General features: G+C 47.1%; 1 protein-coding gene across 3 annotated transcripts in view; it reads right to left on the bottom strand.

The window, feature by feature from the left end:
- GRK3 (G protein-coupled receptor kinase 3) overlaps positions 1 to 13,952 on the bottom strand; it is a 79,625-nt gene that overhangs the window by 25,148 nt on the left and 40,525 nt on the right. For 2 of the 3 annotated variants that reach the window (XM_070400089.1, XM_070400090.1), the window contains 6 exons: positions 12,766 to 12,867; positions 10,877 to 10,951; positions 10,472 to 10,533; positions 6,825 to 6,876; positions 4,619 to 4,710; positions 2,802 to 2,901 (listed from right to left, as the gene is read on the bottom strand). In XM_070400089.1, the coding sequence (XP_070256190.1) occupies positions 2,802 to 2,901; positions 4,619 to 4,710; positions 6,825 to 6,876; positions 10,472 to 10,533; positions 10,877 to 10,951; positions 12,766 to 12,867 (483 nt within the window). Of the gene's footprint in view, positions 1 to 2,801; positions 2,902 to 4,618; positions 4,711 to 6,824; positions 6,877 to 10,471; positions 10,534 to 10,876; positions 10,952 to 12,765; positions 12,868 to 12,975; positions 13,055 to 13,952 lie in introns of those variants that run through there. The other variant, XM_070400091.1, reaches the window with a different exon arrangement.

Below are 13,952 nucleotides of genomic sequence, written 5' to 3'. Positions count from 1 at the left end.
TTCACAGCTCTCGCCACCTGTTCCAATCACCTATGCACTTCCAAGATGACCTGAACACAACCTCCTTCTCTCATCCCATATGCAGCTCTGCAAGAGCAAGGGCCAAAGTCAAGTCCTAGGACCCCCATCTCAGAGCAGAGTGCATGGCTCAGTCGAGGCCCTACATTGTGCTTCCAGGACGGAAGGAATAACACCAGCTGAACGCTAAGGGTCTGTGTAAGGAAGGTGCTGACTGCTCTTCCCAGCTGTGGGCGGACTTATCCTGCATCTCGCACATGCCTTCCCTTGTTACTTGGCAAGAATTACACAAGGAAACTGGCAACAGTACTTCCTGCTGTCTCTCTGGGGGATGAGAGGTGGAATACTCTGTTTGAGATTGAAAGAAAAAAAAAAACACTTCTAGTAAAAAAAATAAATAAAAAGATGAGTGAGTGCAGTTCATTCTCATACCAGCACCTAGTCCTAGACTCCTAGAGCAACATATTGATGAAGGGGATTGAGAGTTCACCCTAATGAGGCTATTTAAACTGAAGATTACTCCAAACCTATGAACAGTGGCCTCTGATTAGCAAAAGCCATGCCAAACAATTTTACTACAACTCTTTTGGGTAAATTTTATATTTATATGTAAAAAAAAAAAAAAATCTAGACAGTTTGCTACTGGGATACAAAATATAAACAATTCTTTTAAATTAGTTCAAAGCAGTAGCCCAATAAAAGCCCACTTTTTTTATTTATTGCCTTCGGGGGAGACTGGCGAGGAACTACACAACTAATTAACCACATTCCCCTCAGCTGGATAAAATAAATATGAAATCGCTACAGGAAAATTGTAGAAGAGGACGCGTTAAAAATTAATGCTTTTAATAAGCCCTGAAACTCTGCAGTGAGCGCACGTCCACGTGTGGAATTTAAGGCAAAGACTTTTCCCGGAGAAATGAGGAGCCGGAGCCAGGCATACGGATCCCGCTGCAGGGAGCGGGCCGCTCAGTCTCCGCTCAGGGCGGCTGCAGACGTGGTCGTGCGCACAGGGACTCTGATGGGAAATGCTCACCACCCCTGGGCCGGGAGGTAGCGGCGCACAGTTATTTACAGCCATGGCATTTCCACTTGGTAGACTGGAGCTCGATGTGGCTATTCTATTGCTTCAACAGCAGGAAGCCCTTCTAGAACCATTTGGAATATTGCTAGAACAATATCAACCACAATGCGGTAAACGCAGGGGATGAACCCAAACCACGCAGCCCATCGAGTGACTAAAATGCGGGATGTCTCGCTGTGTGCAAAGCTTCCTGGCTTGTGTTTTTGTTTTTAACCAGTTTACTGCCACAATATTTTGAATTTAATTTTAAAAAGCCCACCACTTGCATCTATAGACGCTTACAGCATACAAATGGTTCATTTTATGTTTTTATTGATTTGAGAGAGAGAGGAAGGAAAAGGGAGGGAGGGAGAGAGTGATAAACAGAATGAGGGAGGGAAAGAAGGAGAGAGGGAGAGAGTGAGAGAGAGAAAGGGAGGGAGAGAGGGAGAGAAAACACCGATCGGTTGCTTCCTACACGGGTATCAAACCACAACCTGAGTCTGTGTCCTGGCGGGGACTCGAACCGGTGACCTTTCGGCCCACCAAGACAAGGCCCAGCCCACGGAGCCACCCTGGCCAGGACGTGGTTTGGTGTTTAACGTGAAAATCACATGTGAGCTCCTTAGCATGGGCCTGGCCATTCCGTGCTCGTTACATTCCTTTCCGAGAACGCTGGACGACAGACCTATGGGCGCGCAGAGGCACGCCAGGTCGCTGGGACGGTGCGGTTTCTGGAGGTGCCTTTACGACACCTGCCCAAATAAATAAGAGCCACGGCTTTGATCCTGGCCAACGCCGCCACCAGAAAAAGAAATCCGCAGAAACCCGCACGGGACACTGCTCTGCAAGTGGAGACACGGGGTCAAGGTTTGTTTATACACGTGCCGAGCCCTGACATACAAATAAAACGCCCAGCAGGTGGACACGGTGTCCTGGGAATGGGAACGGCCAAAGGCCACAGTAGGTAAAAAATAAAACATGGCAAGTGCTGAGAAGATAGAGTTACCTTCCGAGGAGACACTGACTGGGGACAACCCCACGGGGACAGCGCAGAGCTGGCGAGCCCCAGTCGCTTGCTCTCTGCTTGTCTGTGAAGGACAGGAGCGACGGTCTCTTACTTTCTCTCTCTGGGTTAGTCCTTCTCGGTCATGCAGTTAATGCCTAACTGTACTCAGGGGATTTTGTTGTTGCTGGTATGATTATTTCCTGCCTTCTCCCCAACCATACTCCGCAGTGAGGTTCATCATAAACGCGTACTATAGGGAGAAGTCACGGGCGTTCATGGTGCAGGTTGCTGGTACTTGGCCAGCTCCCCCAGGAAACAGAGGTCATGTCTGAATGGGACACTGTATCAGCTCAGTGCTGCCATTCCCTGCTATGGATTCCAACCCACCCCAGAACGGGCTGGCCCCATAACTCAACCAGAAAATGCCTGCATTTTAAATACATCGTCCTGATATAAAACCGACAAACACATCCACACACAAAGAGCAATGCTCCCAACTGAGTATCGCCCTGGCCGGCGTGGGTCAGACGGTTAAATGTGGTCCCAGGGACCAAAAGGTTGCCGGTTCGACAACCAGTCAGGGCAAAAAAAAAGAGAGGGAGGGAGGGAGGGAGGGAGGGAGGGAGGAGGGAGGGAGGGAGGGAGGGAGGGAGGGAGGGAGGAAGGAAGGAAGGAAGGAAGGAAGGAAGGAAGGAAAATTTGAATACTTACTCCTGTACTCACGAGCGACAACATAATCCTTTCATTTAAGGCTAATGTTTCTCCTTGTTTCATCTTGATCCTCTTCTTATCTAAGCATTTCATTGCATACCTAGAAAACAGAAATATGGTTGAAAAATCAATACCATAAACACACCCAGACTGATTTCAACATGACACACCACACCGGGACAGGTTTGGGCAGTGTTTATAAAAAGCAAACCGGCACCCAAGTGCCATGCAAAAAAAGTCTTACTACACGTATTAAAGAAAAAAATCCCCTCCCCTCTGCAGGAGCACAACCCCCTGCCCCTCCCCCAACTCCTCAGGTGTGGGCCGTGCGTAGGAACTTCCGGGGAGCACAGCAGGGAGAAGGGGAGGGTGACTTCACGGTCAAGTCTGACAAACATGACCTCGGTCAAGGGACCAAGACCAACGTCAACAGTGACCCGTCACTTTAATAACAGGTAGCCTTGATGTGATCTGATGCGATGAGAAGGGCATTTTACCTCTGGGTCTTCCCTCCTGAAGCCCACCACCCCCATCCGACTGTGGGAAGAGCATCGGACAAACCTAAATCGAAAGACCTTCCACTCCGTGCAAATGTGTCTGAAGAGACAAATCGATAGCATGTGCTTCTACAACATCATGGGACTGCCTAGATATTCTAAATACCTCAACACACTGATGATGAAGTAAAGCTACTACGTTTCATGAAATGTAATAAGCGAAGAGTAAAGTGTATCGTTTAGGGTCAACGTCCCCGGGGTGAGTACTGGACGGGAAAGGAAGTTTTCATAGCAGGACTCTGTTTTGACAGTGTGTTGTCTCATTTAATTCTGCAACGAGGCAGGCGCTCTTTTTCATCCCTACTTTACAAACGAGGACGTGGAGGCTCAGAGAGGCACAGGCTCTGCCCAAGCCAGCAAGGAAGTGCGGAAGCGAAATCTGACCTGGCCGTGTGGCACCCGAGGCCCACACCCAGGATCCCTACGAGACCCCGTCTCAGCAGGACGCCAGGCGTCAGGCACCTGGGTGCCAGGCACCGGCCACACCCTGCGCAGGGCCCCACAGCAGGAAGAGGAGCCATGGGCACAAGCCAGTGAAGGTAAGTTTCAGCCGCCACAGAATACGAAACGTGCCAAGTGGAGGACCAGGACAGACGCGGGCAGGGGCTGAGCGGCAACCCCGTAGGTGATGCGGGGGCAGCGGGGGTGGCGGGCACCGAGCTGGGTGACCTCAACTCCTCCGTCTCACAACTGACTAATGACGTCATGCACCACCCTCACAGACTGTCCCGCCTCGCCCGCTGCTCTCCCGTGCCTGCCCCTGAACCAGACGTGGAGGTCTGGGTACATCACATCAGACCTGCCCGTTCTCTTGCCTTCAGAAACATGTTCACTTAAACCGCTTCCGTATTAACATACGTTCCCCACACTTCACAACTCCCCCATCCACTCCCCAGAAGACCCTTATGTCCCACACGTAACTGCCTCACTCACGTCCACCTCCCATGAGACGAGTGACTGAGATGAGCGATGGGGCCCACGACCTTGACCTTCGTAGCAGGGCGTCCACCCTCCTCCTCACCAGCACCCAGCTCCTCATCTGGGGGACCCAGGCCGCCTGGATGCTAGAAGCCCCGAAGTGCATGTGCTAAATCGTGGGCGGGCCTTTAATTAGGAGAGAATGTCTATTTCTTTCCGGGGCAAACAAACCAGGGAGCGAGAATCACGGGCTTCCAAAAGTCTGTGCAGGGGCTGTCTTTGGGTGCGAGCACAAGACCCTCGCCATAGTCCCGGGAAAACATAGGAACGTCAAAAACTTACATTTTTCCAGTGTCTGCTTTCCGACAGCCGTAGACTTCTCCGAAGCCGCCTCGCCCGATGATCCTATGTACGCTGAAATCATTCATGGTCAACTGTGAATTCAAAACACGAAATGGACACGTAACGGCCGCATAAAAATGACATGGGAAGGGTTTTTTCAAGCGAGACACGCACAAGTTATTAACTCGGCCGTTCTGAGGGAGGGACCCGCCGTTCCCACGACTGACTCCTTCGACAGAGGGGAGCAGCAGGAGGAGGCAGGGCTTTCTAGAACCTCTGCCTGCTCCACCCCCGAAGGCCCAGCACAGAGGCAGACGGGAAGGTGACGGGAGTGGGAGCCCGGTGAGACTGCTGTGCCCACCTCATCCGTCTCAGGCTACAAGACACACGCCCGGAAGACAAGCGTCTGGGAAGTTTCTAGTCGAAATGCAAAGCAACCTCGGCCGCTCTGAAGCCGGAAGTTTGGCAACCACGTGGCAATCCCAGGAACCGCCGTGGTGGGAGAATAAGCCCGTGTCCAGGGCATCCGAGTTCCCCTGAGAGTGAGCCATATGATCAGAAAACCCGGCGGACGCCGGCCATGTGAATTTTTTTTATCGATCACATCCGTGAAGAGAGAGGGGACTCGTGCTGGGCATGTGAGCCTGCAGCAAGACTAAGTGTGAGCAAAGTAGATAAAGAGGCTTTATTCATGAGCACTTTTCCTTTTGGTCAGGATGTGTCAGCAACGCCCTGCTTCAGACGGAGTTTTAACAGCACCCGATGGTGCCAAGGCAGACAGACAATCCTACGGTCATGGGAACAGGTCCTCGGATAACAGCAAAGGCCTGCTAGGCAGCCTAAGGGTCAGATTCTTAAAAGTTCCCCTACTGACCCCCTAAAATATCATGTTTGCAGCCAGGTAGGGGCAGCTGGCCACAGGCTTCATGTCTGATCATGTCTGATGCTGAGAGGACATGGGACAAGGGATATGAGGACACAGACACCAGGCCGGTGGAAGGAGCATGAGCATAAGGAAAATCCACAGCAGATATAAGGGCTTTTTTATTCACTTATTTATTTTTGGCTAATCCTCACCCAAGATCATTTTCCCATTGATTTTCAGACAGGGTGGAAGGAGGGGGAGAGGCACAGAGAGAGAAACATCGATGTGAGAGAGCTACATTGATTGGTTGCCTCCCGCACACGCCTGGCCCAGGGCCGGGGACTGAGCCTGCAACCGAGGTACATGCCCTTGATCGGAATCGAACCTGGGACCCTTCAGTCCTAGGGCTGACGCTCTGTCTACTGAGCCAAACTGGCTAGGAGAGGGATTTTTTTAAAATGTGTGTTATTGCCTCATGCTTCTAAATCCTGCCAGGAAATGTGATGGAAAGGAGAGATTCAATAAATCAATAAATAAACAAAAAAAAAATAACTTCTTCCAACAGGACCATTCAAGTAAAAAGCTCCACCCAAAAAAATCCAGTTGATAATTTTTTCCCCCAACTGCAAGCCTCTGTGAAGGGAAAGGAGGAGATAAGAGGCTGGGCAAGAAAGCATGTTCTCCAAGTGCAGCAGAGGTTACGTCCCGGAATCACTGACCTTGAACGCTAAGGGAGGATGGAAAGCCAGGGGAATGAATACAGGTTAGAAAGCAGCCAGTGTTTGAGGACTGCTCTTAGCATTCTCAAAATTAAAAAAAAAAAATTTAAAAAAGGTAAAACTTTGGTCTAAAAAAGATGTGATCAAATGTTCTTTCTTAAAGAAATAAACACATGCTTATAGGAATATGAAAAAAAGGCTCTAAAGGCTCGTCGACCCGCGTGGCTCAGCGGTTGAGCATCAACCTATGAACCAGGAGGTCACGGTTCTTTTCCCGGTCAGGGCACAGGCCTGGGTTGGGGACTCCATCCCCGGTGTGAGGCGTGCGGGAGGCAGCCAATCAATGATCCTCTCTCATCGCTGACGTTGCTACCTCTTTCTCCCTCTCCCTTCCTCTCTGAAATCAATAAAAAATATATTTTAAAAAAAGAGAGAGAATGAAAATTCAACTTGTCTGCAGCTGGGATGGGAGAGCAGCTCTGTCGTAGGCAGAGCAGCGAGGACATCTGCTCGGGCAGGGTGTCACCCTGGGGAGCAGGCTCCAGAAGCAAGTATTTTCTCACGAAGGGAAGCCAGGGGGAGTTTTTAATTTTAAAAAAGGAAGTAAAAAGACGATACTCACATGGATATTTAATTCTACATTTTTCCACTGACAGAATCGAGTGAACTTGTCACTGAAAGAGAACACAAAGAGTGGCCAGAAAGTTAAATATCAAATTAACCGCATTAGGAGACAGGAGGGAAAGAGTTAGGAGATAAACTAGCGTCGCACCAACTTGTTTTGCGTCTCAAACAGAGTTCGTTTTCTTAAACTTCTTTTCACAGTGCGTTCACCTGTGGGCCTTATTTCGTGGCTCACATGAAAGGCATCATGTTTCCTTTAACTGTCATGATGCTACAGGGACGTCTTCATCGGAACCACCATGGTTCGACAGAAGGGTAACACAAACCACATATACACTGAGTGGCCAGATTATTATGACTACCCCATCAGTACTTCATTGACACTTCCAAAAATACTGAATATTGAAAAAACTTCCTCAGCAAATACTCTCAAGGTTTTTATTATTATTATTATTATTTGCATAACGAAATCACTTCATTGTACTGATGGGGTGGACATAATAATCTGGCCACTCACGTGTAATTAAATTTTAATAATATATTGGTTTAACCGGATATATCAAAAATGACTGTTTCAACATGTAATCAGCATAAATTAATAAGAAAGCCTACATTCTTGTTTTCCTATTAAGTCTTTGATCCTGGTGTGGTCTTTGCACTTACAGCCCGTGTTTACTCAGACCAGTCACGTTTCCAGAGCGCAGTAGCTACCTACGGCTCGCGGCTACGGTGCTGGACAGTGCGGCGCTACTGACCGAAAGAACTACCTCTGACGAATCATTGTAAGAGCAGCGAACACTCCGATGGGCCAGGTTCTGAAGGCTCGTTGACCCAACCCAGCTACTCCCTGGGCAGGGACCCTGCTGATACCCATTTTACAGCCGAGACCAAGGCCTGCCCAAGGTCACACGTGAGAGGATGGGTGGGACAGGATTTGAACCCAGACCACCTACTGCCTCTCAAAGACACAGAGGGCGTAGGAGAGGCCCCCTCGGACTAGACCCGGAAGATGCCGTGGGCCATCGTGCGGCGTGTGTTCTCACAAAGCACTCAAACTGCTGGCTGAGGGCTCTTCCGCCCACGAAGTAAGAAAAAAATATCTATTTAATAAATACATTGTTTTGATTACTTTTTTGTTACTGAGCAACGTATCTAAGCAAAGAACATTCTTGCTGACTGCTGGGCTCATCTCGCCCCTGCTATGATTTCTTAAACACAAGCAGAGTATTCAGGGTTCTTTGAGTGAATGAAGGAATGAAGTAAAATAGGAAAGAAAGAAATGGGGAGAGGGAGACAGAAAAGGCACAAGGGGCGGGGGTTCATATCAAGTACAAGTTATAGGTATTATCATACCAGCGTTATAATAACATGCTGTAAGGCAACCAAATATCTCAGTTCTCTGGGGTTTTCCTCTAATACGCCTTCTAAGGACCTTTTAAAAATATTTCTGAGGCTGAAAATCAAATTGAGAATCAAAAGCGTCATGCAATCACACATCATCTTTTTACAATGAATCTAAAAGGGCTTTTAATGAACGCTTCGTTGATCCTCCTGACATCTCTATGAGGTTGGTAAAATAACACTCTATTTTTGAGATTTCAAACTGTTGTTTTTTTTTTAAAGTATGGGGAGCGCAAAGGGCAAAACCACACTGGGTGTGTACGCTGTATTTATTTATAAATCGATGACTTGCTGTGAAGTTCACGTGGGGGGCTGGGCTAACTCACTCTTCTCTCACACCAGAGCTGGCACGGGGCGGGGAGGCGGGGGCGGGTGAAGGGGGTGGGGGTGGGGTTAGCACATTACAAACTACCAAATGCTTGGTCTGAGATGGATTTTTTCTTTTTGGTACTCATTTGAGAATGTATTAACATTAAAAAAAAGCACCCCAAAAGGTATAACAATAAACTAATTGACTTTAAAAATAATGCATTTAGACAAAGTCGTAAATGGTTCAGGAAATCCAGAATTTCTAAATGCTCGCCTAAAATGCAGTCAGGGTGACCGATTCAGTCGGATTTTGAAAACCACATGCAGGTTGAGCCTCTTCCCCAATTGAAATGATCACCCCCCATCTCTCCCCTGCACCCCAAGGATCCCAGAGCAGCTGGGCTGACCCTGAGGTGGGAAAGGTCAGCCCTGAGGACACACGGCAGTGGAGTCAGCCCTGAGCCAGGGAGTCAGCGCTGAGCCGGCAGCCCATCCCCTTGGTTTGCTGCTGCTGCTGCTTTTTGGCCAAGTTCCTGCTCCCACCCAGAACAGTGTAATCATTTGTATGCATATTCGTTTCCCAAACTCTTGACTCCGCTCCAGGATAAAATTATCCCTTGAACTCCAGTGGAACCACAACACAAGCTTGTTTCTTTTCTAAATCCCTGGAACATGTGGAGAGCAACGCTGCCATGAAGCAGCATTTGTTCTTAAAGGGCAATCACGGCCCAGCTGCAGGCGGCCGAGCAGCGGGCGCATCATCACGGCGATTGTCTGGATCGCAGCCGGGTGTGCGGGTGTGCGGAGAAAGGCACAGCCGGAGCAACGTGGGGATGCGGGTTAGAAAGCCGGTCTCCAGCGGTGCGTGACCACAGACAAACGTACTCCCCGCACGGAAGGACTGGCTGCCCGGACCTGAGTGCTTTAGAGACGCCACTGAAATGTGTCAGACCTGTACGTGGCTCAAGGGACACACCTAGTAGGTATGTTTATGATACATACGATCACAGACATCACTTGGCCTGCACCCTTCAAATTCTATTAGAACCAGGCACCAGCTTGTCCCACTTTGGGGGACACGATTTCAAAGTCCAAACAAATGAATTAGGCGAGGAAAGCCGTGTGCTTGCGTTAGGAAAGGTGTCCCAATAAGAAGCTTTCAGTATCGAGGTTCCCCAGCCTCTTTAAACGTTAGACCACTTTGAGGCTGAAGAACTCAAAGTCGCAAGGGGGTGGGGAGCTCTTACGAAGTACAAGTTAAGTTTTTATTGTATTTTGTCCCCTCCTGGCAAATCAAAATTATAATGTGAAGTATCAAGGAAATAGGCTAACACAAAGCCTGGCACATAGTTCATGGTCAATAAATACTTGGTGAATGAATAAATTAACATACATTTTAAGGACAGCATTTATTGGGTTAAGTGGGATACACCTGCACAGTACAAGATTTTATTTAGGGGTGTGTGTGTGTGTGTGTGTGTATATATATATATATATATATATATATATACATATATATATATAAATATATATAGACTAGAAGTCCGTTGCACGAAGATTCGCACAATAGGCCTTCCTTTCCCTGGCTGCTGGCACCGGTTTTCCTCCGACACCTGGGACCCAGGTCTTTGGCCCGGCCGCAGTGGAGAAGCCAAGCCTCTTCAGTCTTCAGTCTTCGCTCCACGCCTGCATATACAAATTAACCGCCATCTTTATTGGGTTAATTTGCATAGTTGCTCTGATTGGCTGGTGGGTGCAGCAGAGTGACACCAATTTGCATGTTTCTCTTTTATTAGTGTAGATATATATATATTATTCTAATACTATAATGTTACATGTCAAATATCACAGTAAAAGATTTATATATGTATATATGTACACACACACACACACACACACACACACAAACACATATATATGGGGAGAGTTTCATACCTTTCCATAAATTTTTGAAAAATGTTGCCTCGAAGACTTTCACAGATTTCTTCTATGTATGGCTGAAAGGAAAGGAGAGAAATTCCGTTCGGGGCACATGCGGGAGACAATCAGTCGATGTGTCTCTCTCACATCAATGTTTCTTTCTCTTCCTCTTCCTCCCTCCCTCCCTCCCTTCTACTCTCTCTAAAATCAATGAAGAAAACATCCTCAGGTGAGGATTAACAACAACAGGAAAAAGTACATTTCAATGAGGAGACAAGCAATATTAAACTTCAGCTGCTCCAGATAAGAACAGCCTGACATGTCAGGTCCTCCGCTGGCTACACACATGGGAAGAAAATGCCACCAAGTCCAACTGCTAAGCAAAGCAGGTGCTCTCACTGCGAAACGCTTTCGCCTCACCTGGAAGAGCGCGGACGTCACTTGCTTCTTGGACAGAAGATACTGCACGTGGTCCACAGCTTGCTTCGAGAATGGCTTTTAAAAATCAAAAACAGCATTGTTGTCAACAACTATCAACCATAACCAACCTCTACGTTATATAACGTCACAACGCAAATTTAACACGACACGCATTCAACAGTAACCTAGAAACGTAACTAAGGACATTATAGTAACGTGCATTCGCTAAGAAAGATCTGAACAAATGTGTTCCTCTGAGGATTCCTAGACACCACGTTGGGAAAAATGGTGAGCGTGGGGGGAGCTGGCTGATATCGAATCCCACAAGAATTCGAGATCCCTGTGAGAAAAGGAAGTTTAGAGAATCTTCCTTATCATCAGCTGATGAACTGAAAATATCCCTCGATGAGCTGATAATGGGGTCCTACAAATGTACAATTCCTATGAAACTGAATTATCTATGTGAGAGAAAATGAATGCGTGCAAACAGCCTAAGAATTAAATGCCAGGGTTGCAAATGGAGCCAGGGCGGTGAAAGGCTCTAGGTCAAGGGAAAGCCCTGCTGTAGCCACAGCAGAGGGAACTGCTTCTAAAAGAACAAACTTACTACATGACAAGGATCACAAGCTCTGTCCTCCCCCCAAACTTCAAACTATGTCTTCTTCAGTAATGCACAATAAGAAGAAATGTGGGTGGGTGGAAGGTAATCAACCAAGGACCTTATATGCATATATGCATGGCCCATGGACACAGACGATGGGGCGGGGGGTGGGGGTGGGCTGGAGGGGGTCAATGGGGGACATATGTAATACTTTCAACAATAAAGACTTAAAAAAAAAAAAAAGAAGAAGAAGAAAGAAAGGCTTTAGGCCCGGCCGGTGTGGCTCAGTAGTTGAGTATCAACTTATGAACCAGGAGGTCACAGTTCGATTCCCTGTCAGAGCACAAGCCCGGGTGGTGGGATAGATCCCCAGTGGAGAGCATGCAGGAGGCAGCGGATCAATGATTCTCTCTCATCACTGATGTTTCTCTCTCTCTCTCTCCCTCTCCCGTCCTTTCTGGAATCAATAAAAAACATATTTTAAAAAACAACAACAGTCTTAATGTAGAGAAGATTTCATGGTAAATTTTTCCATGTAATCTCACTCCTGGTGGAATAATTTCCTAGGAATCTAGTTTATTCTAATGACCGAATTAAACTGTTTATCTGATTCATAAGAAAAAGAATTTCAACCATTATTTAATAATTAATGAACACAATTAATATAATTGCAATCCTCCCTATACATCCAAAGAAGCCACTTAAGACTTATATTTACCAATATCTCATTAGTCTAATTGCGAAAGTATAACTACACTAAAATAATATAGTTATTTCAAGCTTAATTTTCTTGAGAAAGTCTAGAATTGAGGCTACCTTTTTCTCCCATTGCTCTGAATTCGCTATTGTACTTCATCAATTTTTGCAGTGAAAGCATTTACTTTTTGGAAATATATATATATATATCAAGAGTACATGGAGCCCTGGCTGGTGTGGCTTAGCTGGTTGAGCATCATCCCATGTGCCAAGAGGTCGCTGGTTTGATTCCCAATCAGGGCACATGGCACGGGTTGCACGCAGGAGGCAGCCCATTGATGTTACCCTCTCACATCAATGTTTCTCTCTCTCTCCTTCCCCGCCTCTAAAATCAGTAATAAAAAGAGTATGTGCAGCAATGGACACTGTGTCGGTATTATCAGGAAACAAACCACGAAGCAGAAGGAACGGGTTCCCTCCTGGATGAGCCTCATTTGGCCTGCCTTCTGCCTGCCTGACTTGCATCCTGGGCCCTGCAGGCTGCCTCGTGCCGCTCCACACGGCAGTGACAGACCCGACAGGCAGCACTCACATGCGAACAAGACAGCAGCTCCTTCATGATGTAGGTGTCATAAATCTGCCGACTTCGACTCAGGCGATCTTCCTCATTATCAATCTTTTCGTATTCTTTTATCTAGGTTTCAAAAAGCGATCGTTGTTAGATGCGTCTTCCTAGAAACCCACTTTATTAAAAGGCATCACTGGCCTTGGCAGAAAACTCGAGGCCAGGCAAATTACGGACCGGGCTATTCCACGGGAAACAACGGCTCCTAAGGTTGTCGGAACGAAGCCGGGATCCTTAAAGTCCACGGGAAGACGACCAATGGGACGTTTCCAATGATGAAGCTCATCGCTTAAATTTAGAAACACAATATTGGGAAACAAATGCTGCCATGGTTACAATTATCTTACACTCTACCAGCCACGGGCCACTCGCGCTTGCCAACTCTCCTCTCCAAAGCACGCGCGAGTTCCATCTGGCTGTAACTCAGGCCTAAGAGTTATGAGGTCGTTCTTGCTCAATGACAGCATTGCAAAACCAACAGGAGAAAATGCATAGATCTGGTTGGGGCTCCTGCAGAGAGAATTTTTTTTTAAATCAACTAAGTATTTTGGAAAGGCCTTCGCCGTAGATGAAAGCATTGGAACCCCTTCCGCACTATGAAAGTATTAACAGAAAGATCACCCCAAATGGTGTGCTTGCTAACTGAGGGAAGGTAACCCGACCAGTGTTGAGAGGGGCCCAAAAATAAAATGGGCCTTAGAAATACGTGCCTCACGTGGAAACAGCCCTGGTCATTCTAACCTGATAACGGAAGCTCCTAGGCCAGAGAAGCGTTTTTTTTTTTATTTACTTACAGAAATATTTTTAATCCAAAGGACAGAAAGAGAATGAAAACACAGATGACATATGGAGCTAGCAGGAGGTGAGCAGGGATCTCCACTGTAATGACTAACTTCAGGCAGTCCTCGGGTTATGTCAGACTCGACGTACGTCGTTTCGTGGTTACGTCGCCATCTCCCATTTATTTATTAAAAAAAAAAGCTCTGTCATTTCGACATATGTACATATGTGCTTTGTGTTTTTTATTATTTACTGTTTTCACCACAAGTAAAGGTCAGGAATTGTTATCTTTCTTTTAAATTTTTTTTACTGTCTCACTTCATTACTGCTGTGTATGTGCTCCATGTGAGTGACGTAGGTGCTCATGTGAGTGG

This window comes from Myotis yumanensis, unplaced genomic scaffold, assembly GCF_028538775.1.
Source record: "Myotis yumanensis isolate MYYU_CA2020_CCGP unplaced genomic scaffold, mMyoYum1.0.hap1 SCAF_19, whole genome shotgun sequence".
NCBI lineage: Eukaryota > Metazoa > Chordata > Mammalia > Chiroptera > Vespertilionidae > Myotis > Myotis yumanensis.
Note: the sequence above shows the minus strand (reverse complement) of the source record. Positions and strands in the feature narration are given on the sequence as shown.